Source organism: Lutjanus erythropterus, chromosome 14 (assembly GCF_056507025.1).
Source record: "Lutjanus erythropterus isolate fLutEry1 chromosome 14, fLutEry1.hap2, whole genome shotgun sequence".
Lineage (NCBI taxonomy): Eukaryota > Metazoa > Chordata > Actinopteri > Lutjaniformes > Lutjanidae > Lutjanus > Lutjanus erythropterus.
In genome coordinates, this window is record NC_139330.1 from 22,326,867 (window position 1) to 22,352,706 (window position 25,840).

A 25,840-nucleotide genomic window follows, 5' to 3' on the forward strand; every position below is an offset into this window, starting at 1 on the left:
CAAGAAAAGGGTAAAAAGAAAACCTCCAATGCAAATTCTTTTTCTTATTATTGTACTCGTACGTGGAGTTTATTGTAGTTATTTTTAGACACATGTAAGCATTACAGTGTTTGTTGCTGCCTGAGAAAAATCTCTAAAAACATTACTCATGAATACTGCACATTCAGTCTTCCGTGTTTCTGCCTTCAAGCTACTGAGCAATTGTAAACATTTACTTTTGCATTCATGTGGTTTCCCCACTTCTCCTTGGTTGGTACTGTATATTTTTGGTCTTTTGGGAACCCATTTCCTACACTGTTTATTGTTGAATGGCACTAGGTCTAAAATTGCTTTTGCAAACTGTAATTCACTCTCAAAATGCCTTATCAGAAGACTGTATTCCCAAAACAAAGGCACTGCGAGGAAATATGAAAACAATAGATGTCACTGTTTGACAAAACAGGACTTTCATGTCTAATTTCTTCAACTGATAAACTATGGAAACACCACGATCCTGTTGTTGTATTAAGTGATCTGTGCTTTTGATAGAGTCAGTTCTGCTCAAATACCATATCACATATCACACAAGACAAAATGTACAATGCATTATTTAAATTTGAACATGGCAATTTCTGTTTTGTTTAGGGGGGCATCTTTCATCCAAGAGGACACAAGAAGAGTACCAAGACACATGACAATGCTCAGCATGATTATAGACAGTCTAATGCTTCAGACAACTAATCAACAAAAACCTGGTATGGCAACAAACACATTTCATTCAACATTATTTGATCCAACTTTCTTATAGATTCCTTAAATTCATCAAGAGATGGAGGGCGGGGTTGGGAGGGGCAGATGGAGGGGAGGTTAGGTAAACGGTCAGTAGATGAAAGGTTTTCTAGACAGTTAAAGGTCACTCTCTCCATATAGGGCAGTGGAGAAGGCGGTGTAGTCCAGCGCCCCTGGTGGCGCTCCTGGGCCAGCGTAAGGAGGCATCCTCGTGATGCAATACTCTGCCTGTTCAGGGGGGAGTTCTCTCCTCAGCTCCTCCACCAGTATGTAGGGCTGTGGCAGTGGGGAAAAAACTCAGATTGGTTTCCCGAAAGGATTCATGCTAACACCCCCCCACTCTTTTCCATTTTAAGCTCATGAACAAAATTGTACATCATAAATCAACATGGCATGGCAAATCCTTGGAAATAATGACGGGAATAGAATAGATTAGTGTTGGCTAAGAATATCTGCCCATTTGCCAGTAAATGACACCAACAGAAACACGCACATACCTTATCAGCTGCCAGGATCCGGAAAGATGCCACAACTTGCTCGGCAGTGTCTGTGTCAGCAGTCTCCCTGGTCATAAAGTCAATGAAAGACTGGAAAGAGACAATTCCAGTAGCATTGGGGTCCACTAGCATCATTATACGGGCAAACTCCACCTCTCCCTGAGAAAGGCATGAATACAGAATGAGAAGAGTTTGTACAGTAAACAAAACCCTAAACATTGAGAACTGGTAACATGGCCCCCATCCACCCGCCCACATTTGAATTACCATACCAAGTCATAACCCATAGAGATGAGACAGGCTCTGAAGTCATCAGTGTCCATAGCGCCATTCTTCTTCTACAAGTTGAGGCCAAATTTCAGGTGCAACATACAGAAAATAAAAAGGAAAGTAGAGTCAGAACAGACAGAAGCACAGAAACAGATGCACAGGAGAGAGCAAGATTGTAGGACTAAATCCTAAAAGATATATGCTATCTGCAGTGTCTTCAAACTTTTCCCAGATCTGACAATTAGATGTTTTGCACTGTGATAAAATAAATAACTCTAAGGAGGAATACTTTCAACTTTAAGCACCTAATCTTTTGGCTTCTGTGATAAGACGTTAAAGATGCTGAAGATTTCGGGATAAAGAAAGTTTGAGAGCTTAGAGACTCAGGAAAGAAGCGTACAGCGCACACTGTATACAGACATGGAAGTTTTGTACACAGACACAAAACATTACTATCTGGGACATCAGTACACAGCAACAGTTTGCCACTTTGAAGCTGTCAGGTGTATTTTCCATGCTGTTACTCTGGCAGTCAGTCTGTGGGATTCCTGCAGATGTAGCTTGAATAAAATGAAACAGTATACTTGAATAAGTCATCCATTGTTGCACTTTCATCATATGAGCCATTAAAAAAAAATCGCTAAATCATTGCTTATCATTCCACAGTACAATAGCAGATATTGTTTATAATGCATTATTAGTGGTCATCTGTGATGGCCAAAGGAGACTTTTCATCCTCCCCCTCCATCAGGAATTCCTTCAGGTCAAATGTATAGGTCAGCTGCTCAGCACTGCTCCTGGGTCTGGTAAGAATTCAGCATCATATATATAAAAATGATACTAAAATGATTTTTGCTCCATTTTCCATCGTTGTTTTAAAAAAGATCTTTCAGATTTTATTCAAAGTAAAAAAAAACATTTATTTTGTACTTTCTTTGTAAATCAAGTTTTTTGTAAAATAAAAAAAATGTTGTCCCACATTTTTATGTCACTACTGAAACAGTGTAAGTTTGAGTCCATGGCCTGAGACTGATTTTAGCCACACCTTTACATTTTTGATCAGGAAATTGTCCCTCTCTCTAATGGCTGCATGGTAACATGGTAGGTTCCATCATTTTGAAGCAAATGTGTTCATAAGTCAGAAAATCAGGGTGTAACTTTAAGGTATGTCACTATCAAATACCTATTTTCTGCAATTAAGCAACATTTTTTGGGTGTTATCGCAGAAAACGTGGGAATTGGGTGATTTGTCAAAAATAACGTATATTCAGTTATAAATTAAGATGTCATGATAGTGTTTTGTTCAATTAATATTAAAACTAACAAATCCCTAACTTTGAAATCACAATGATCAACTTTATGCCCTTAACAAAGAAAAACTAGATAACTTTAACCAATGAAAACAATATGAGTACAATTAACTGTACAACTAGTGGAAATGTTAGATGCATACCAAACTTGGAGGAAAAGGGACTTTTATTTCAAAAGGTTTCCAACTCTGACTTTGAACCAATTCTGCAGAATGGCCCACTTACAGAACCATCTCTAAATAAAAGGTCACCATCACCTCCTGCTCTGCTTCGCTCGGATTTCTTTAGATCAGTCACTCAAATGGCCAAAAAAAATGTGGCGTGAAACCGGTAGAGAGCTGTACCCTGTCAAAGTGGTTGAAAGAGGATCTGAACTCATTCATCTGCTGCTGGCTGATTCCTTTGGCATCCCGGGTCAAGATCTGGGTCTCAATCTCGTTGATGGTGCGGGCGATGGTTGTGAGGAGCAGCTCCCAGCCGACACGGATGTGCTGTTGATGTGGTGACAGAGCAGACGTGTTAACACAGAGATGCTTGAACCCTGAGCACTTAAATAAATATTGAACGTTCAAAGGTGCAATATGTGATATTCAGCCTCAGTAGATGTCAGAAAACTATTTGCTGAAAATAAAGTGAACTAATGGCATCCTGAACAGAGAATAAAGTCACACAGCCTGGTGAATAAGCTTTATCATATTACAGCTAAATAATGCACTAAAATATGTTTCTGAAAACAGTTAAGGAGAACAATAGGTAATGTAGTAACAGAACTGTAATCCATATTTTATCAACACTGCCTAGTTTGAAATTTTGATCTGAGTTTTGGGAGTTTCCATTGGAATCCGGACCCAAAATCTTTCTTGTATTACAGCCAAACAGTGCATAAAACTGTGTTTCTGAAAACACTTTAGACTAGAAATAGGCAATAGGCAGTAAAACATGTTTGATCCATCTTGTGAGCTGGGTTTTGTTTCTTTTAGCTTTATTGAGTCAACGAGATGCACAAGTGTTTTCATTCTATGAAAACCAACCGTGCCCAACGCAAACACGAGTATTGTGTGTGTGTGTCAGCAAATAGTCTACATGCATCCATTGTTGTATAGTCCTGTAACACTTTACCTCCATGGTGTAGTTGGTGTGTTTATTATCGAACACCAGTGACTCTTGGATGAGCTGGTGGTCTCCTTCCAACTTGTCGATGTTGGGCTTGTAAGCAACAATGACATGCTCAAATTGCTTCAGCTGGGTCATCTGGTCCTCCAGGGTGCCTCCTATCTCCAGGGAGCAGCGCCCAATTTCCTGTTAGAATAACACACGTAACAAGGTCAACTTAATTTTTGGACCAATTTACATGATACGATGTTGGTCTCAGGATGAGATGGTTTGCTCACTGATACTGCTGGGAGTCATTTACCTGTGGCTAAGAGCAAATTCTGTCAGAAAGATTTTATGTGCATAATAATAATACTTGGCATTATCCAATTATTATAATTACCAGGAAAAGCCACCATTATTGTGTCTCCTTTATGTACAATGCATTTGTATATAATTATCTTCCATTTGAGGTCTTTATTTGATTAGAAGGAGATAACTGTCACATTGCTTATGAAGCCTGTATGTCTAACCTCCATCCTGGCCTGGATCCAGGGTCCAATGAGATTAGCCTGGGCAGCAAACTGTCGTCTCAGCCTTTCATGGGCATGCTGGCGTGCCATTTCCTCCTGGAGAGCACCGTCTCTCTGAGGAACCAGCAGCTTCACCTGAAAAATACACACACGTCGTGGACATATAAAAGGACTTATAACTATGAGAAGATGGCTCCTCCTGAAAAGGGCTCTTAACATTAAACAGAATAATGCTTGTAATAAAGGCTTTAGATATTTACTAGGTGCTTAACTCAGTGCTAAAACATCAGAGCTGGACTTTGCTATATATACTGCACTCCTTTGTTCTTTTCCATTATTAATGCTTTATATGGCCAGAATAATGACTTTATTCCTCAGTATAGATGTCTGTAAGTGAATTTTAAATCTGTAGTTACCTTTTCCCATTTGTTGAGAAGCTCCTCGATTGTGATGGTGCTGTAAGGATTGATAATGCTGGCCTTGATCCCGTAGCTCTGGGAAATTTTTTGCACCTCATTCTGGATTCCCAAGATGGCCTGTCTCTCTGCATCCGCCTCGGGCAGAGTCGCTTTGAACTGCTCATGAGCTGCGATTAGACTCTGGAGAGGGAAAAGGGAAGTCCTGAAATTTTATTACAATTTCAGTTTTGGCAAGAGTGACAGCATTTTTTGTTTTTTTCTTTTGGGTGTGACAGATCTGCCAACATTACTCCCTATATAACATGAAACATCCAAACATGAATCATGTTCATAGGAAAGTTGTGAGCAGGTTAAAGGGACAGTTTGGAATTTTTGAGGTGGGGTCATATGGGGTACTTATCTATTGTGTGTGTATTACAGTACAGTACATTATAGTAGATGGTGGTTGGCACACTGTCATTTTACAGAAGCAGCAGGAGTACCAGTGTAGGAAGCTAAGCAACAAACTGCTGTGGACAGAGTCAGCAGAAAAACATATTTTAGCCACCTATAAAAAAAAAAGGCTCACCAAAACTAATCATTCACATCAAGTGTATGATATATTTTGAACATTTTCACTGCTTTAACTGGAAACTGACAATTATATGAGCCAAATGTTGCACTCTCTCCGAAGCTGGAGAGACTTCAGTGTTTTAAAGGGTTAGTTCAAATTCACTAAAGTCACACAATAGCACAAACAAACTAACCGGTCAAGGCAGCAATAGACCAGCAACTCCAATGTTCTGCAATGTAAAACTTCTGTTTTTGCCAATGGAGTTTGGTCAATTTGCAGAGAGCGAGATAAGGCTTATATAAAGCCCCATTCCAAAAAAATTTAAACCATCCCTTTAATTTTAATTGCACTTTTTAACAGCAGCAATTCTGTGAAATGAAACTAGTATCTCACAAATAGCAGTAAGTGTGTAGTAAGTATGTCTACAGCGCAGTCTGTGAGCTTACCTGGACTTCTTCAGTAGTGTGGACTATGAACATGTCCTGCAGATCTTCCATGGCTCCTTCCATCCAGTTGTTGAAAGGAGCCGACCTCTTGGCAAACTCCAAGAACAACTGATCAATAGTGTCCAGCAGCTTCTCTGTACGCTGAGAAGATTACAAGATATCACATATCTGGTGTTTATTTTTAAATCCTGAAAAAAAAAACAATATCAAACCTACAGCTCATCATTACCCTAAACAAAGGAGTCATCATTTCCATCATCTTCATATATTGAATACAAATCCCAAAACAAACATCCTCTCACCTGTTTTGATGACTAATCCTGGGGTGCATAACATTGGTATGGCCTTGTTAAACCCCCCCCCCCATCTCTGGCTTGTTTGTTCCTGCCAGAGACCCTCCCCCCCAGGAGGGGATGGCTGGGAGTGGAAGATGGACAGAAAGCAGACCCCTGTCCCTGTCATTCAGACTTAATCCTTGGCCCTCTTCCCGGGCCCTCACACATTTGCAGGTCTGGAATGGCCAGCATGGATCAGAGGAAGTGGCTAGTGGGCTTTCAGCCAGTCACTTCACGGACAGGACTCCTACATCTATTTCTCCTTTATCCCCTCCACCCTTCCATTTTACCATCCTATCTGGGTCAGGGATTTCAGAGGGGATCCAATTATCTCTTCTCATCAATCAGTTTTGTCTTCACTGTTAAGATGTCATTGACAGGCAGCTAAATATGCTTACACTGACATTTTGATTAAGTTGGTCTTGGATGCAACTTTATTCTGCATCTATTGTGATCCACGTGGAACATTAGCACACTCTTGTGGGGGGAACTCACAATATTTATCCTTACTTATTCAGAGAAATGAGTCTAATGAGTTTTACGAACTCACTAACACAAAAAACCCTGACTCTAGAACAAAAGAACACTTAGAGCCTATTAGAAAAGCTGTTCAAATGCTTTCAGTCATGAACTCAAAGCCATTTTAATTGTATCCTTGTGATCAGCCTTTAATGTCGCCCTCACCTCCAGTGCCTCTCTCCTCTTCTGAGTCAGGGTTCCCAGCTTGTCCCACAAGTCACAGATGCTCTGGCAGCGTTGGTTCACAGCAGCCACGTCGTGGTAATCCAGCTCACTGGAAAAACAAAACGGTTTGTTTCAGTTGTGGAAAGAGCTTTACAGTGTTCCAACCTTTTAGGTGTATTTTCCAAAAAAAAAAAAAAAAAAAAGCCACTGGATAACTTAGAGCAGAGTTGGACCTCCCAACAGTTTCAAGGGTGACTCAGTGTATGGGAAAATATTACATTAGTTTTCAAAAACAAAACACCTACAATAGTCTTAATGTTAGTGATTGTTAAAGAGATACAGTATTGGTGAATTACTGTTTTTCCCACATCCCCAGATCCAGAAACCAATAAATGCTTTTCAAGAGACATCTATTTTGTATTTAGTGTAATGTGAAACAGCAATATTAAGCCATCTTTGCTCAATTGTTGAGCGTCTATAGGATCAAATAGTCATGATCATATAGATAACCAGGAATTGAGCAAAACTAAGCAAGCAAACTAAGGTGAGAGTACCTTCGCCAAGCTTTGTCCGACAGTAATAGACTTTGAAAACCCCCAGCTTAAAGCACAAAGGGCAGCAATGGAGCAAATTAGACACTGCCATAGTGGCAAATGTTTTAACAAATGCCCATCTAAAGGTCTCATCATAAAATTAGAAACCATTAAAATTGAGAGCATAAAATGAAATATGCCCTGCAATCCCAGACTTTGAAACTACCAATGCAATCAAACTTTTTTGGTGCTAGAAGAGGCAAATGAGCCACATGCAAATTTCAAGGGTCAGTTCACCTCAAAATCAAAAACACATTTTCCCCCTGGCCTGTAATGCTGTTTAACCATCTAGAATGTTTTTGTATGAGTTGCAAAGTTTGAGAAATCAGCTTCTGTGCAGAATACCAAAAAAACATTTGAAAAATTCAAAACCGTCTTACTGGACATAACCCACAGACCTTGTGAGTGGCGTCATGTAGGACTCAGACCATGCAACTTAAAAGATAAATAGCAATAAAGGCCAGGGGAAAATGCATTTTGAAACAGAGGTGATCTGTCCCTGCAAGTTCCAACAAGCCAGTTTTAGACTTGGTGGTCATTTAGCGGCACCTTAAAAGCTGTGTCCAAACTCAATTTTAAGCTCAGTATGAGTACAACACATTCAGTTTCCCCCCCCCCATTTACAGCAATTTCTAAGCTGCGTTTGATTTTGTGTCAACACTACTGAGGATCTGCCCCGGTGTTGACTGTAATTTAACATTTGTAAATGTACAACCTGACATTCTCTAGTTGAAGACTGTTTAGTAAAAAAACAGAAAAGAATATTGTGTTCATTTAGCATTTTATTTAAATTTTAGAGCTTCAGACATCACAGAACACTTTCAGTAAAGTGCAGAATAGCTAGCTGCCTTTACCAAAGTTGGTCTGAAGACTTACAGTCCTGCTTAAGATTTGGTATTGTACTGGGGCAGCTGTGGCTGGTACTGCTCCCAGAGTTCAGAGTCACTGGGAAGCTGCTGGGTCTGAGCGGCAGTGGTTTCAGCCATAGGATCGTAGTATCTCTCATAATGGTGTTCATCCCAGTAGTCCCCGCCAGTCTCATAGTCTGACTGGAAGTGCGAGTATGTGCCAGGAGGAAATTGACCGGTCAAGAAGAGGTAGTAGTCGTTTGGGTTCAGTTCTTGGGGCACTGGATGCATGTATCCTTCTGATGTGGACGCAGCCGACAACTCCTGGACGCTCTGTGGAGCAGAGGCATATGGAGGCAGGGGCGGGAAACCTTGTTCTTCCGTTTCCCTCTCTTCATTTCCAAACTCAGAAAGGGATGTATATGTGCTGAACTCGCCAGCATGGAAGACAGGTTCTGGATACGGAGCAGGAGGTAGTGGCGGCGGCAGCAAGCTCAGGTCTTCAGTTTCCATTTCCGAGTTACCAAACTCCGCATTTCCTTCATAGTGGGACAACTCACCCGCCTGGAAGATAGGGGGAGGGGGAGGGGGAGGGAGGCCAATGTCAGGTGTGGGCTCAGATGTTTTGGACACAGTGTAGGTCACCATAGACTCTTCAACAGGAGCCCACGCCACACTGGACACACCTGGAGTAGGGCTTGCTGGATGGCTTTTCACTCCTTCTGTTGGTGGATCATATAGGAATGAGACAGCAGGGTGATTCACAGTGGGAGGCAGGGCAGGAGCACTTTGGGATGAACTATGATAGAGGCCAGGAGATGATGCCATGTTCGTGAAACTGCCCTTATTAGGAGCACTCTGGCTCCAACCTAAGGAGAAAAATTGTGGTAAAAATTAAAGCAGGTGATGAAGGAAAGTTTTAACACATTCAGAGTACATTTATAGTCTGAGCGAAGTGACAGTCCTACCTTTTCTAGCAGGAAAGCAATGGACATTCCAGCTTAACAGTGCAAGGAGGAGCAACAGACTGTAAGAGAAGAGTATGGTGAAAAACTGGAATAAAATAAATAATCCAGTAGCATAAAATGAACAGGCAAATATAGTTATTTAGCCATGACGTACCTGGTTGAAAACCACATGGCCATTTTGCTTGTCAGCTGAAATGTTATCTTCCTCTCTCAGAGCACTGGTTAAATACGAAACAGGAAATGCTCTGTGGCCAATCACAGAGTGAGAAGCTAACGTTGGACAGGTGTTCATCATTGACCGCTGATTGAGAATGTGAGCATGTAGACTCTATACTCAAGTGAGAAACACTGAAGTGAGGAGCACCTTACTAAGAAGAAGAGGGTTTAAGTAATTTGCTCTTTCCAAAGTAGTTCAAAACCATCACTTTAGAGACAGTGTGTGCATATTGTTCCAAATGATTTTCTGCATCACTTTTCTCCCACTTTTATCTTCTTCAACTGTGTCAAATGTGAACAAAGAAAACAGATGTTTTGGGACTACTGAACTACGCCATATTCTATGTATGAAAGCTCTGTTTTGACCCATATAACATCAGTTTGTATAGAATGTACTGTATTTTCAAATGACAGATTACTTGTATTTTAATACATGTCCTTATACTAGTATTTTGTTTTTTTATTTTGATACATTTGATGATTTAATTTACATTTATATTTTTTTATATTTAATTTGTAATTTGTAACTAGATACTTTTTGATGGATTTGTGCCCATCTCTGAATACCAGTGACAGTTCACTGTTTCAGTGCCCTGATATCCTGGTGTCCATTATTTGGACTATAAACTTTAATATCCCCAATATAATAATATCAGAATTTCTTTTGCTCTGTAATATTAATATCAGCCCAAAAAATCCAGTATCGGTCAGGCTCCAGTTCTATATAAGTGCAGTCTTGTGTCATCCATAATCTATACAAGCAATCACTCCTGTACATAATACAGAGTCCAAAGCCAAAATCCTATTAGAATAATATTTTACGATAATTTACAAGAGAGAAACAGAAAATAAGATTGCATTAGTTAATTTTGCTATTAGTAACTCCCCTCATGATGTTGTGTTTGGCAGGAATGGCAACATACACCAAGGCCTCCTTGACACATGACTGCAAACGTCTGCTAAAGGGAGCGCGTACTTAAGTTCCTGTGCAATGGCAGCAATCTGCTCCACTCTGTCCTGGTGGGCTGCCAAGTCGCTCTCGAAGGCTTCGTGTTTTCGCAGCAATGCTCTGATTTCTGTCAGGGTGGCTGTTTCATAGTCCTTCTGGGAGAGGATCTGCTCTTTACCTGAGTATCATACATATGCAAACAGGGTGGGGGCAACAAAATGATTGTCAGGTTAGATAAACACACAACACTGGCCTTATTTGGTCATTGCTGATGAAGAAAATGAGCTGTTACAGTCGACTACAGGCTGATTGGACTGGACAGACTCTAAATCCCTTCAATCAAATCTCATTAGGAACAAACCCCGAGGTTAAAGGAAACACTTGAACGCTGAAAAGCAGGCAGAGAAGCAGAATACAGATGCTTGTAGATAAACGGGAAGCTAGCAAATCAAGATAAACAGATAAATGTGCAGGCCTATAAAAATACTGCAGCAGTGAGAGAGAGAGACAGAAAAACAAACATGCAGACAAACTACAACTGACCGCTAGCCCAGTTCTCGTGATTGGTGGCTTTTTGGCGAAACTTTTCAGCCAGGTGGTCCAGCCTCTCCAGCCTACGGATCTCTGTAAGCAGCCACTCCTCATAGCCTTTCTCTGCCTGCTCCAGGCCCTGCCATGCACTGGCTATGTCCTGAATGAAAAATCACATTTCAAACACTACAAATGCTTTGAATTGATTCTATTCTGGCAAATACTAAAATAAATATAATTTGACAGTGCATGTAAAACAAATCCTGCATTGGTAGACTGTCAGAACTGGTTAAAGGGATAGTTCAAATCATTTTAAGTTGGTCTGTATGAGGTATTTCTTGACAGCCAGTGTATTACCAACAGTAGATAGTGGTCAGCACAGCCCTAGTTTGGAGAAGCAGAGAGGAGTACCAGCATGGCAGCAACGTTTAAGTATTTTCACTGCTTTACTTTGCTGTCAGACAGAATTTCTGAATGGAAACCACTGTTATATAACCCAAACATTGTTTTCTCCATACCAACCAAACTCCATAGGCAAAATTCATAATTTTACCTTGCAGAACAGAGGAGTTGTTTGTCTAATGCTTGCTTTGGTCTGTTAGGTTTTTTGTGTTATTGTGTGACTTTGGACATTTTAGAAGATAGTTCAGATTCGCACAGTAACATAAACTAACAGGTCGAGGCAGGAGGTAGACTGAGGTAGTAGACCAGCAACTCCTGTGTTCTGCAAGGTAAAATTACTGATTTTGCCTGTGGAGTTTGGTTTGAAGACAGTGGTGGCTAAAATATCTTATGTTGCTGTCGACCCTGTCTACACCAGTACATTGCTTAGTTTCTGGGGGGCCTGTCGACCAACATCGACTGTAGCCAATACATTGACTATTGAGAATTATCTCATACATCCTCACTTCAAATTCCTTTTTTAGAAGATATGCCATCTCAAGCCATGAGACTTGACATAAACTGTGGTGCACACAATCATAATCACTTCTTCTACTGTTGAATTATATGCAGAGAAAGAATATGGAGCCATGACTTACAGATACCATCTTCCCCTCAGAGGGCATGAAGGCAGGCCGATTGCTGATGCGCAGCTTGGTCTGCAGGGTGTTGAAGTTAATTTCCAGCTGGCACTTCTCCTGCACCTTTGGGGGCTTGTGCTGGCGTCTGTAGTCCCTGAAGTCCTCCAGCTTCCGTTGCATCTCCGCCATGGTCTTCTCTGGGGTACGGTTCTCCAGCCAGGGAGTGGTACGGCGGATCCACTCCAACAGCTGGAAAACACAAGGACATGGGAATAAGTGGAGAGGCAAGAGAGCTCCTTGTTACAGTCAGATAGCAGCATGTCAGGAAGGCTGCGACGGGTCTAAGCTGCAGCAATGGGATGACATAAGTGGGGGAAAGATTGATGTTTTATAATCGTAAACTTTTACTACTTTGAACTACTTTCATGTAATAGGCTGGGAACAAAGTTTAGTGTTACAAGAACACATTATCCACAAAGGCTCTGAAGTTTCACAAAACTTCTCTGTGAAAAATCAAAGCTTTCATTACACAATGTGTCATCATCATACAGGAGGATATTTTTAATGAAATTGCAAATCATGCTTTACCTCACTGGCCAGTCTCTCATACTCCTCCATCATTTTCTCATTCTCCTGGTTCACACCGAGCACCTTACAGATCCTGTTGGCAGCCGTCTCTGCCTGAAAGCACAGAGCACAAGAATATTATAATTACATGAGCAAAGTAACACAGTGGGCCACGCTCCTATCGATCTGTCCAATATTTCCAATAACATTATCCTCATAATGAATTTGTTGCTCAGAGTGACACGTCAAATTCAGACTGACAATAGATTTTTCACCTAACTCTGTTCTCTACATACATATGGATACGAGGGCTAGCTAACTCAATTAAAAAACAGATATTGTTAAGGCAATAGGCTCAATCACCATACCTGTTCAGCTCCAGCAAAAGCGTGGTAAAAGCAGGACACATAGGTCATGATAGCTCTTTCATCGGGCTTGGGGGTATTGATGATATCTGTGACATTGAGAGGGAGGAAAAATCAAGGTGGCAGAGAGTAGAAAATAAAGTAGAAAATCAGTCAGGAGAATAAAAGGAGACGGAAGCAGCACAGTGAAGCTCAGACTGCAAACATGTATATGAGAAAGTGAAACATTTGAAAAAGTTAAAAATTTGATCTTTCTATTTCGTCAAACATTACCTTCTGCATCCAGCATTTTGGGAATGTCCAGGTGTTTCTCGGCTATGTCAAAAGCCAGGTTCAGGTTCCCCAGAGGATCATCCTAAATAAAGAAACACAATTCTACATCACTGAGCAGCAATGCTGGACTTAAAATGCCACCACGCTGACCTCCCCGCTATGGTGGACACATCATACTCCCTCTTCACCTCCTACTGTACATGCCCTCATTTTAAATTTGTATTTGAGAGATCTGCTGCACAAAAACTAGAACTGACTTTATACGTTTTCTAGTATTCACATGAGCTGGATGTTTATTAGCAACTTCATGAAACCAGTCTCTCCTTACAATTTTCTCAAATCTATTAACATTAACTACTTTTATTGAGCTTTTAACTACAGATTACATTAAATGATTACAATTATTGATTAGCTTTTTAATTAGTTTGTAATATGTCAACGTGATGTCTTTTAATTGGCTAGTAAATGAATTGACTGAGTTTATGTTGTTCACATAAAACTAAGTTTATGTTGATCTCTGGAGCAAAAGATACTGGTAGAAAACCACTTTTGTATTTTCGTATTTTGTAAGTTATACAAACTTACATTCAAATGTCGTATAGATAATCTTATCAATGAAAAACATAAAAAAAACTGGACTTTTTCATATATAGAAATATAACTAACTTTCCTATGTTTTTTGGGGGGAAGGATTATTGAAGCTGTTTTTCTCTGTTATGGATTATGGTGATGTGATTTATAGGTGTGTCTCTCTGCCTCCACTCTTAAGCTCTTGGATGCTGTTTAGCATTCTGTTCTTGGGTTTATTACTGGTGGTGTTTATAGCACTCATCATTGCATCTTGTTTAAAAAAGCTGGGTGGTCTTGCCTGTCTGAGATACATGATAAGCATATGTATTCAATTATTTACAAGGCTCTTGTTGGAAAGTTGCCAACTTAAATCTCCTCTGTGCTTCTTGTAGTTTGATCCTCTGGACTAGGATTGCAAATTTTGTGCATTTCCCTTAATTGATGGTTGAAAATGCTAAAAATTGATTTTTTTTCCAATTGTTTTCCCCCATTTTTGTCATTTTTTTCATTTAACATTCCTACTCTGTACTGTATCAAACAGGGTCTAATGACTGGCATTCTCTGTAAATACCTCGTTTGTACTGACATTGGTGGAGGTGCTTTTCATTTCTATGCTGTGACTACCTTGAAATCTTTACAACGCGCCCTAAAAATAAATTCACTGTGAAATAAGTAAAGAAGGCTCAAGGTAACTGGCTTCAAAAGAATTTCAACTTCAAGTCAAACTCAAACTTTTGCCAACCTATGATTTTTTTGTTCAGATAATTTACTTTTCTTCTTTAGAGGAACTTGAATCTTTGAGTTTCACAAAGATTATTCAAAAATTGTTCAGTGAGCAGTGGACCTGATTTATCATTATTTGGATGCTTGAAAATGAAGTGGTTGCAATTAAATATAGAAAATTATTAACCATTATTCACTTTCATTTTAAGGTTTTTAAGGAGAAAAGTAAATCATCTCAAAAAAATTATTAGTTGGGAAACTTCTGTTTGAACGTTTTTCACAATTTGTGTCTTTATGACTCATATACTTGTCTTAATTAATTTCTTTTATCTTTTATTGTTTCGTATCTTTTTAAATCATTTAAACTGCATCATTGTAAGTGAGAGCCAGCCCTCAAAAGCTTTTTTAGTTTTTAATACTCTGAAGCTAATAGATTACAAAAGAAAAACCCCAACAATATACCTCATAGACTATGTCTTGAAATTAGCTTTTCACAGACGCTTTTCTGTTATGAGAAACCAAGTGTTTCAACAGAGTGGGAGTGTTGTATTAGACCAACAGCTGCCAGTGAACCCTTCCCTGCTAATGGGGCAGTCAGTGAGGTGAGTGAGTACAGTGGGGTAAAGGGATCATGCTATCATGCTGATGCTATTGTCTCTATCTCTGGCCCACTGTTCCATAATGGTCGGGGGCCGGGGCGCTGGCACACTACGTGACAGGGCCAGCTGCTCACAGATCCGGTGCGGGACAGATAGATGGATGAATAGGGTGGCAAATTGATGACGGGATGGAGGGATGGACGGATGGATGGATAGAAGGATACCCCAACGCCTGTGACCAGAGCTGTCTCAGCCGGCTGTAAAACTGCAAGCTTAACAAACATGCTCACCTGGAGCCAGACTCAACAGCTGCCTGGCGTGCAATGCAACTGTCTCCTGGCAGCACGAGCAGAACTGAAAAGTTGAGATGTGACTGAATGTGTGAATATGTATGTCAGAGAGATTGAAAGAGCCCAAAAAAGCAGCAGAGAGGAATAGAGAGGGCAGATTTTGTGTTTGTGTACCTCATCCCTCATATTTACCTTGAATGCCCTTTCCTAATTATTAAAGTCAGTTGAAATCTCACTACTAAATATCACAGTAATCTTTTCATAGACATCTTCCTGACTTTCATGAGGAGCAGCAGCCTCTAACCGGGGAACACTATGTGGCAGCGTGTACAATAGCAGAGGTAAAGCTAAGCCTGAGCTCTGCGGGGACTAGGCTCATGTTTCTGAGACTATTCAGGGTCAACTCCAAGTCAGGCCAGGGAGCTGTGTGCTGAAAAGTGAGTGCTTCTGTTTCCAAAACAGATGAAAATGTCACTCTTAATAACCAGCCAAGGAGTTTCCCTACTATACATACTCAGTATAGGGTCAAATGTGGCCTAGGTAAAGTCAAATTTACTATTTGAGCTCAGAAATCCTCAGTTTCTCACGAGTAAATGGTTAGATTTTTTAGTCATTCATTGGATAAAATCGCTATAAAACAAAATAATTTTTTGCTTAAAAATAAAACTTGCAATCAATGTAGTCAATGTATACACAATGGAGATAATCACTTTTAAACTAAGAGCTCAAATGGCGATATATGATGAAAAATGGTCAAAATGGCTCACCCATATGTCAAATACAAGGCCTGATTTTGTATAACAACAATACACTCATATTAAGGGCGTATCTTTCTCTTTTTCTCCAAGGCAGAACCATTATAAGTTGATATGAATGTATGTATATGTGTAGTTTTTGTTGGCATTTAAGAGATGGATCTTCCCCTTGTTGTTTCTATGTATATTTTAGTATTTGTTTGTTGTTTTTACAATTATTTATTTATTTTATTCTCTATTTTATTCACTTTCTGACCAGTTGGCACGTATGTATCACTTCAGTTATCAGTGTTCATTAAATTAAAATCTAACAAAAAAACAAAACAAAACAAAAATCTTGCAGTTTTCTAACAAAACAGACTAGTCAGTGGAAGAGAAAAACCTCAGATGTTCCCACAGCAGACCTGACCATCATTCTGACTGCAGACAGCACTTTCTTCCAGGAGCGAAAATGTTGCCTTTCTTGTGCATTATTGTTTCTTGGCAGACACTGGGGAGCTGTCAGCTGTGCTCTCCAGCTCCACAAATACGCAGCGCAGCTCACTGAGGCCCTCACCTGTTTATAGACAAACACTGAGAATCCTGGCCATCCATTAAAGCCAGAACATTTAAATGAGCTGCGGATTTGTTTTCCCTGAAAAACTTCTGAGCTCAAGCAGCATGCACACATCCTGATATGCTGGATGAGGAAAGTCAAACTCTGCATTCATTTGTCATGATCTGAAGGTAGACATGCCTTCATGGTTCGCGTCATACAAGAGACACCGCATATCCAAACCATTAAATCCAATGTTGTAATGGGCACAGTGTGGCGCTCGAAAAACAGATTGAAGCAACAGTCTTTTTCATGCTAATTATGCTGAAATTTTGTGCCAAGTAAACTGCTTTAGTTAAGAATAATGAAGCATGATGTGAGACTAAACAATTACCCTTTAGATAAAAGCACTCTGCAGTGAAGAGGAAACATCCACAGATTAAAGAAGCTTTATATCCATTAGCCAAATCACCCACTGTTTATCTAAGTAGAATTCTGAGATTCACCTTAATTCACCTCAACACAACCTGCAGCTGGTCTATTCTAATTTCTAATAGAGTCCGACTGATACATCAGTCAACCAATATTATTGGCTTGATATTGGCCTATCACAGATATATAGGTATTTAGCATGATATGAAAACTTTTACAGAACATAATGCAGATTGTTTTTACTTTTTAGCTTTATAGGCATCATTTTATATATATTTGATCAATTTTTCTTGATTCAGGTTTAATATATATATTGTCCTATTTGTGTGCTTCTTTAATTTATTATTTATACTTATTTATTTAGCTCAATCTTTTTTTATTGTTGTAAACTATTTTTTACCATAATTAACTTGCTTTTATTTACTAGTATCATCCCAATTCCTTTTTTATGGTATTATTATTTATTATTATTTTTATTTTTTTTTGTTAGCTGAAGTCTATGTTATGAAGTGTTCTATATAAATAATATATTTTAATTATTATAAAATATCAGCAAAGATTTACTGTTTCACTGTCCTCATATTATTAAGTGTTTGATAACCACATTTGAGGGATTATTGGAAAAAAAAAACATGTTTATGTTGTATATATTCTATATACTGTGTAAAGAAATTGGCTGATATATTCATATTGGAATTTTTTAAATCCTTAACATCGACATTTGCTCCAAAATCAGTCAGGCTCTAATTTATAAGTGCATCCAAAAGTGCCAGCAGTCCCAATGAACACTCTCCCTGTACCCAGGTAACTCAATCAAAACAGGCAACCAGGTGAGCACTGCAAGTAGCTCTTTAGCAGGGTAAAAGGCAAATGGTACAAAAAAGATGGCGTACACCTCCAGTCCTAGACGTCTATTCTTTAGACAAGAACATAAGTCAACATAAACAATAAGCCAAAGTGCCATTATTCTGCATTCAGTGTGTGTTTTCATCGGTTCACTCTGTGACGGGAGTGTTAATTCGGTGGACACCAGTCTGTTAGTGTTTGGGGGCTGAAACACGGCATCCTGGTTACAAGTGAAACCACACGACACCTTGTTGAGCTTAGAGTAGTCAAGGAGGTCGGGTCTGTGTCTATGAATCAGGGCGCAGAAGGCCAGGCCATCCTTCCAGCTTCACCAGCCGACGAGCAGAAAGAACCAACATGTCAGTTCAAACATGGCAACGTGACTCAATGATGAAGTTGAGTCCAGTTCCAGAATTAACTATTAGAAGTGGACTAGTGCTTGTATACAAGTTCTCTATTATTTAATGGGACGGTTCACCCTAAAAACAATTAACAATATGTCCATCTTCTGGTCTGGTCTGTAATGCTATTTATCTGTTTTGACTGTTTTGGTGTGAGCAGTTTCATGTAGGAACTACTTTCTTTCAATTTTAAAGGAAAAATAGTTCCTTCATGAAACTGTTCACAACCAGATCTGAGGATTGTCTTGAGTAACAAGATTTCATGTCATGATTTCTGAAAAAGAGACATCGCTGCTGAGTTTTTCAGATGTGTTTTTTGGCACTTTTGAGTGCCATTTATCTAAATGCATTATATTTGAGAGCAGGCAGACATCTTGACAGTCGATATCTCCAAAACTCTGCAACTCACACTAAAACTATCTAGATGAATGAATAGCACAACAGACCAGAGGAAACATATGTATTTTTGATTTTGGCGGGAAGTGATCCTCTAACATCACTCCCAGGAAGCATTTAGGATTGACATAATGCTATCAGATGAACAAACTTCATTTTACTGTGATGTGTTAAAATTATTATAATATATCACATTTTAATAACTTGTGTGCAAATGTACAAATGAAAGGAAAACAATACTTTGTGTGTCTTGATGTTTATCATCCCTTCACTTCAACATAAATATAGAATTAAGTCACTATAATTAAACATATTTATAGACTAAATTAATTATAAATTAATTAAACTGACAAAATTAAGTTAAGTATCTGATGTGCTGAACATTTACCTGACATGGAAGTTTTGGACATTGACATTCCTGTAGGGGGCAGTCTTTCTCTGACACCACAGGAGGAGACCCTCCTTGGCAGATGTTTCTGAAGAGAAAGTGAGTTCACAGGAATCGGTTACATCACATATTGCAATGCCGCAGAGGTCACACACACACAGAACAAACTAGACTTTGGATTTTATGATCTCACCTTCCACAGAAATGTCCTGAATGGCGAAGCGGAGGATAATAGTCCAGATCATTCCAAGAGTCATCTTCACATTCCCGTCCACAATCTCTGAAAGGGGAACAGCCTGTTACAGTTACGCCTGTTACCATAACTAGTTTTGTTTGATGATATCCTGTCCCAGAAATAATTGAGCTAAACAATATTATTGTCATTTTAAGAGCATCTTATCTGGTATTATGATGATGTACTGTAATAGCATGATATTGCAAGTACTCCCTTTCAAGAGCAGCGAACTTGTTAATGTTTGTGAGATTATATGAGCGTCTGATGGGCTCTAGTATATTCATTTATACAGGAAGGCTCTGGGTACCTTCAGCTCCAATGGAGACCAGTTTCACTCCTTTGCTTGTAATGAAATCCAACGCTTTGTTCACGTTAGCAATCTTATGAAATCGCATCTTTCCTCTGTCTGGCTTGGGTAACCTCTCTCCTGCATGAAAAAAAAAGATGAAAATGCTGCGGTTAGTTAATAAAATGTGCATTTTTTCCTACTGGTGAGGAATCACAAAGAACACATTTTTGAAAGGAGCATATAAAAGAGATATCTTCCCTTAGGGGTCTAACCTGAGATAACTTCCAGAAGCAGCATGAGTTTCAGTCCATTCCTGAAGTCCTCCTCAATATTTTCAATTTGAGTACCAGCTTTCCTCAGGTGGGAGTTACACCAGGCTGTGAAGGTCTTAAGGAAAGGGAAACTCAGGTCAAATTAAATTAGGATTTGATTGAATGTCACTATACAAATGAATACTATGGTTTATTTCTACACTTTGTGTGAATCTGCTGATGCACCACAGATAATTGGAAGAAGACAATGCAGGAGAAATACCTCTAATTGGACTAAACTGTAAACATGATATTCCTCTCTGCCGTGGACCTGAACAAACTGAAACTGCTAACAGCTTAACAAGTCTTCACTATAGGACTATATACCAAATCAATGTTGACCTCTTCGACCAGTGCTATATTTAAGGATTAACCCTCAGTGACCCATTAGTGTCCAATTTCAGCTTTTTCCTCCTGTACTTCCACAGCTAAGAACCATCAGAGCAAACACACTCCATGTGGGGTCCTGATATACTGTAAATCAAGTTAAGACAGGATCATTGTCTTTCTCCTCCTATTTTTATAAAGTCTCTCAATAGCCAGCAGCAGAGTTCACGGGCGCTCAGCGGTGCCTGGATGAAAGCTGGGAGCCGACCGACCACAGAGCACATTCCGACCGATATAAGGCGTTAAATTTAGACCGCTCTGCTGTGGCTCACGATAAGAGAAAACGTCAAAACGTCTCGCCGTGTCAACATGAGCGAAAATGTCACGTGGACACAGAGCGAGTTTTCCCCTCACGTCACTTTCCGTCGCTATTTTGCCACTTAAAATGTGGTCGGTTACAGCTGCAAGGAGATAGTGTTATCACAGCAGATGTACGCCGCTCCTCCAGGTCGGACTCATTAGTATGCTGAGGTATGAACACAGACAGGCATAAGGATAAGGGACGGAAGCATAGTGAAAAAAATCTAATATTTTAAGGATATGCTAAAAGGATGAATAAATGGATCTGTTAAAATAAAAAATAAAAACTGTAACGGTAAAACTGTAAGGTACCATCATCAACTAGGAAAGACTTCATTCATGATTTATACCTTTTGGTGATTAAATCAATCAAATCAATTTTTTGTTTGATTTGATGTCACAAAAAACAAAAAGGTCCAAATGTCAGAGGTTGAAGCATGGTGTATATGGTACATTTTGTAAAATGTTTTCCGGTTATTAGCTGTTAACGGAACAGAAGCAAAAGCATTTTCATATTTGTCTTAACCTGATTCAACATTTATTGGTACTTTATTTGGCCATTGTTGACACTATAATCTGACGAGTTTGTGTTGTCATCTCTTTAGGATTAATATAGTAAGAAAAAAATCTAACTCTTGCCATTTAAACATTTAAATACGTTACAATCATCGACCTCAACTAAAAATGAAATGTGTATGTTTATAGGTGCTTAAATCAACGAGCTGATCAATAGATACTTTGCCCTCTGTCCATCATTCATCATAAGAAAAGCATTAAATATGTATGAAAGACAAATGCTTATTAAGCGAAGCTCTCAGCAGAAGCAAAGAGAGGATATTTTACTAAATTAAAGTTAGTTAATGATATCCACTTACTAATTAGGAGACAGAGTCTGGCATAGCCAGACATGTTATCTTTATAGCACTGTCTCAGTGCTGCAGAGACACATGTTCAAATGATTACATTTGGATTTTTGGCTGGTGAGTGAAGCAAATCCACTAGCCACTTGCATATTTTATCACCACTGTGCTTGTGGTATTAATAAACCATGTAAAAACTGAAGCTAAACAGAGTTACACAGAGTTGAACAGGTTGAGGCTGCCTAGCTGAATGAGTGGTAACAGTGTCCAGATCAGGGTGGGTGTCAAGAATGACAGACTCACTGTCAATGATGTCAGATTATTATTCCCTGTATATATGTCTTTTACAGCAACATCTTTTAACCATATTGGTGTTTTTTGTTTCTTTTTTTTGGAAGAAGGAAGAGTCATTTTTTTAAATAATTCAAACATTCACTGCCAAAGACAATTCATGCCATTTTTTTTCTATGTGCTTCTGTCATGGCTGGCTACTTTTATTTTATTAAAGAAGGAAAGCAGTAGCACTTTAAGTTACAATTAAAAATTAATGAAAAAAAAGCTGTATGCATGAGATTTATTATTTCATCTTTGTCTTTTAATATCGTGATAAATATCATATCATGGGCTTTTTATCATGGTATTATTGTACCTTTAGTTTTTGGTATTGTGGCATCCCTAGGAAAGAATGGAATTTTTAAATGTAGCTTCATGTCATTTCACATTTTTGGCACTTTATTGATAGGATGAAAAGATCAAATATAGCATGTTTTGTTTTTCTAAAACTTGGCTCGGTAATTTAAGCTACTTTTAACTTGTACAGTTACAATTCTTATACATCCTTGTACCCAGCAGGATCGTCTTCAGGTGGTGCAGAAACAGCATATTACAGGCTACAGGCTAAAAGGCATCGCATTCCACATTGAGTGAGTCCACAGGGTGTGTGTGACATTGAACTGCTGCCCTCCTTGTTAAAAAACATGGCCCGCTGCTTCTCCAAATTTGACCCAGCCGCAGTCGCAGAACCCTGCTGCCCACTTTCCAAGCCCCCCCACCTCCTCTCACCTCCCTCTCCAGCACTACTGACCAGTGACGATTAAAGCTAAAAATATTTATGAATCACATCCAGCGAGGACCAACCCTGTCACTGAACTGGCCGATGCCTTTGAGGCCTCACTAGGTCAGAGGCTGGCAGGCTGTGTCCAGGAGGATGGAAAATAAACCAGAACTTTAACATGTTAAAAAAAGATTACAAATGGATCAGAAAGTTTTCTTGTACTTCTGTCATTCTGACTTCTATTTAACTTACAGGGATAAATTCATTGCTTATCCATAACACTTCTGCGCTTTCACATAATGTAACACAGCACCCTGGCAGTGCAGACTTGGCTTAAGTCTGAGTATCAGTCTCTGTAACATAAATGGGCACTGAAGGCTTTATCAATCTCCTTGATAGCCTGTCTGAGAAGGTAATAGATTAAAAAAAGGTCCACATAGGCACCATCGCATTAATATCCACTGAAGGAAAGATACCACAGCTGCTAGTAGGATTTGAAATGGGCCCACTGCACCGTGGCTCGAGCTGGATAAAAGACTGGAGAAATTATTTAGAAAAAAATGACTAAGAGACGTCCCTAATGGAGCGAACAAAGCCCGGTGGCAACACAACTGCTCACTGTGAATGAAGAGCAGGGGTATAAGGTATAATAAGCTGGTCAGGCCCAGAGCAACTCATCACCTCCCTCAGTGCCAAACAGAAACACTATACCAGTGTTATTGTATGCAACCATCATTTAACAATTCAGATCATTTTGAACAGCTGCGAACCACTCTCCAATGAGAACCTGTCAACTCCAAATTACAATAAGTAAAAAGATAAACACTGGAAACATAGCTGTCTGTCTGTTGCTGACTTGTGTTACCAAAAATACACAGTTTTGTCATCCCTGTGTGGGCCACGGGAGGTTATAGCCTATGCATGGAGCTGATGGCCTCCAGTTGTGCAAAGAGCTGCAGTTTAAGGCTCAGGCCAACTTTTTAAAGCCCTAAAACCAACTGAGAGTGCGGGAGGCCGAGGCTATATTGAGTTGAGCTGGTGTGCCGGTACAATATTTCTGCATGGTTTCTATAAACAAAAGAATTCCGCACCAAGGACACTGGATTAACCCTACTATAATGCCTTTTGGTCCCGAGGTTAAAATTAGATGCAGCGTCCATTCTAATCCCAAGAGCGTCATCATGTGTTAGGAGCATCTGTTGACAGCTCGCATTCCGCGCGTATCAGTGGAGAGGCAGCAGTCTGCAGAGCCGCTGGAAGGCAGAGCTATTGTTAGCTGGTACCCACCGCATCCGTCCGTCAAGTCTCCCACCCCGGACCCCGGCCGCGTCAAGACAGCAGCACGCAGTGGGAACCACGTCGGAAGTGCAGCGATGCTGTCCTTCAAAATAAAACTACACGCGACGCATCTCGCTCTGGGCTGTCACGACACAAGATCGAATTCACGATAACGATAGTATGAAAAAATTGAAAATTCACCCTTAACTTTGTTTATTGTGTGTTTTGTTTCTTTTTTTTTTTTTTATAAAAGTACACTCAAAATAGGAATTTAGAGGATACAATTACACTTCAAAACCAATCACTATACCAGTTTATTGCAACACCTGCAAATGTTGCAAAAAAAAAAAAAAAAACGAAGAAAAAAATCATCCAGTCATTCGTTAAACTGCCCCTTCGCCCTTTCATTTTCTCTTTTTTTCATTAATCTGATTGAAATAGTTTATTCTACTTAGATTTCAGAGAACGAGGTCACCATACTGCTAAAGTGCACCTATTTGTGGTGCGCCTATCTGCTAATCTAACTTTGGCTAAACTTCTCAGTGCCAGAAAGACTGGCTAAAGTTGATGCTGTGACTTCATTGTTCATTTTCTACTTTTGAAGTTTATGGCCTCTCAAATATCACGATGAAAACTTCTAGCGGTTGCGGGTTATTAACAGTTAGCAACAGAGCTGGCGACGATGTGTCCTGTGCCTTTTCCCACAAACACTTAGCACAAACAAGAATTATAAACGACAAGTGTTTCATAAACTTGGCGTCTATGGTAAAAAAAACGTCCGTTTTATTTGCCACTAACAATGTTAGCGTCGTCATCAGATGTTTTATTTTGAAAGTCTTAACCGGATGTCCAGCTCTTTACTATGATCGGCTTGACGTTAGCCCTACCAGTTATTCTAAACTGTAGTCAGATACTGTATAAGAAAATGACTGTCAGAGTGATAACTATTATTTTTTACACGTATTCCCATTATTTGAACTGTTTATTAAATTCTGAATAACATAGTTAGATATTTTCTCCTTTGCATCCATCACACAGAGCGATGATTCAGTTTTATTAATTTGAAAGTTTTTTCTTTGACTTACTTTCCTCTGCTGTTGTTCCCAGGCAGGGTCCAGCAGCATGTCCCTGTCCCACTCATCCTCCTGCATCATGTACTCATCCTCGTAGCCGTTATCGTAGTGCACCGTGGTCTCCACCTGGGTCATGGTCATCATTGTGCCGTTTATTTCTGCTCCCCCGAAACGCAACTTCGCGTTGTCCTCAAAGACGGACAGATATATTGACTGTGAAGCCGAGGACGGGATAGTTTCCTGACTTTCTCTTCTCTCCGAGCAGCTGCTTTTTCTCTGTCTCACTCTTCTCTCACGCTTGCCCTTGTCCTGCCGACCTGACGGACGTCTGGCCCTGGTTGACTCAGATCAACAAGCGACGGTATCATTAGTACTGGAGAGTCACGTGACGCCCTCATACCTTCGCCCAAAATCCCCATCACACACACACACCCACACACCCATCCACCCCCACACACACAAACTACAGCAGGACAGTTTATAAAGTTGAGATCAATAAAATAGTCTTTATTGTAGAAAAAACACAAGTTCAGACTTTTATTTCAGACAAAAACAGCACAAACTGGCTGTTGGGACATATAAATAAGATGTTTCTTCCTCAGATAACCCATTTATTCTTGCACTGAAAGCCACTGGCAGGTACACACCAACTAGAACCACTCACTCTATAAAAAACTGGGTATTCAAACTTGTAATGGCAGAATGTAGTGTATCAGGTCCGCTATTCCATTTCCTAGTGTTCATGTTGTATTGTTCCTTTGCTCTGACAGCTGATAGCCAATTCGGTCTCTACACAACACTGAGACATGGGTTCTTAAAGTTTTGATGACTGAGTGCCAACTGAGGGACACATGAAAACCCATGACACTGAAATGATTT

General features: G+C 39.6%; 2 protein-coding genes across 2 annotated transcripts; both read right to left on the minus strand.

Annotated features, from left to right (window-relative positions):
* Window positions 1-39: 39 nt before the first annotated feature.
* Window positions 40-25,311, minus strand: actn2b (actinin, alpha 2b). The gene is made up of 21 exons (XM_084735227.1): window positions 24,974-25,311; window positions 19,971-20,085; window positions 19,717-19,836; window positions 19,368-19,454; window positions 19,175-19,262; window positions 18,237-18,315; window positions 13,240-13,321; window positions 12,970-13,055; window positions 12,623-12,715; window positions 12,053-12,283; window positions 11,025-11,172; window positions 10,509-10,659; window positions 6,908-7,016; window positions 5,889-6,029; window positions 4,887-5,069; window positions 4,471-4,605; window positions 3,965-4,144; window positions 3,190-3,336; window positions 1,538-1,603; window positions 1,266-1,424; window positions 40-1,044 (listed from the first exon to the last, which is right to left on the minus strand). The coding sequence occupies exons 1-21, from the start codon at window positions 25,103-25,105 to the stop codon at window positions 886-888; spliced, it is 2,691 nt and encodes an 896-aa protein (XP_084591353.1). The 5' UTR covers window positions 25,106-25,311; the 3' UTR covers window positions 40-885.
* On the minus strand, window positions 8,292-9,646 carry LOC146315559 (uncharacterized). Its single transcript, XM_084735228.1, has 3 exons — window positions 9,471-9,646; window positions 9,317-9,375; window positions 8,292-9,217 (listed from the first exon to the last, which is right to left on the minus strand). The coding sequence occupies exons 1-3, from the start codon at window positions 9,491-9,493 to the stop codon at window positions 8,385-8,387; spliced, it is 915 nt and encodes a 304-aa protein (XP_084591354.1). The 5' UTR covers window positions 9,494-9,646; the 3' UTR covers window positions 8,292-8,384.
* Window positions 25,312-25,840: the final 529 nt, after the last annotated feature.

Bases quoted from the DNA above. Each gene is read 5' to 3' on its own strand.
- actn2b (XM_084735227.1), bottom strand. From the start codon at position 25,105: ATGATGACCATGACCCAGGTGGAGACCACGGTGCACTACGATAACGGC. The intron at 18,316-19,174 runs GTAAATGTTCAG...CGGCTGGTGAAG, and splicing joins GTCCAAAACTTCCATGTCAG to CTGGAAGGATGGCCTGGCCT. The intron at 13,056-13,239 runs GTAATGTTTGAC...TCAATGTCACAG, and splicing joins CAAAATGCTGGATGCAGAAG to ATATCATCAATACCCCCAAG.
- LOC146315559 (XM_084735228.1), bottom strand. From the start codon at position 9,493: ATGGCCATGTGGTTTTCAACCAG. The intron at 9,376-9,470 runs GTACGTCATGGC...CTTCTCTTACAG, and splicing joins GCCATGTGGTTTTCAACCAG to TCTGTTGCTCCTCCTTGCAC. The intron at 9,218-9,316 runs GTAGGACTGTCA...TTTTCTCCTTAG, and splicing joins TTGCTTTCCTGCTAGAAAAG to GTTGGAGCCAGAGTGCTCCT.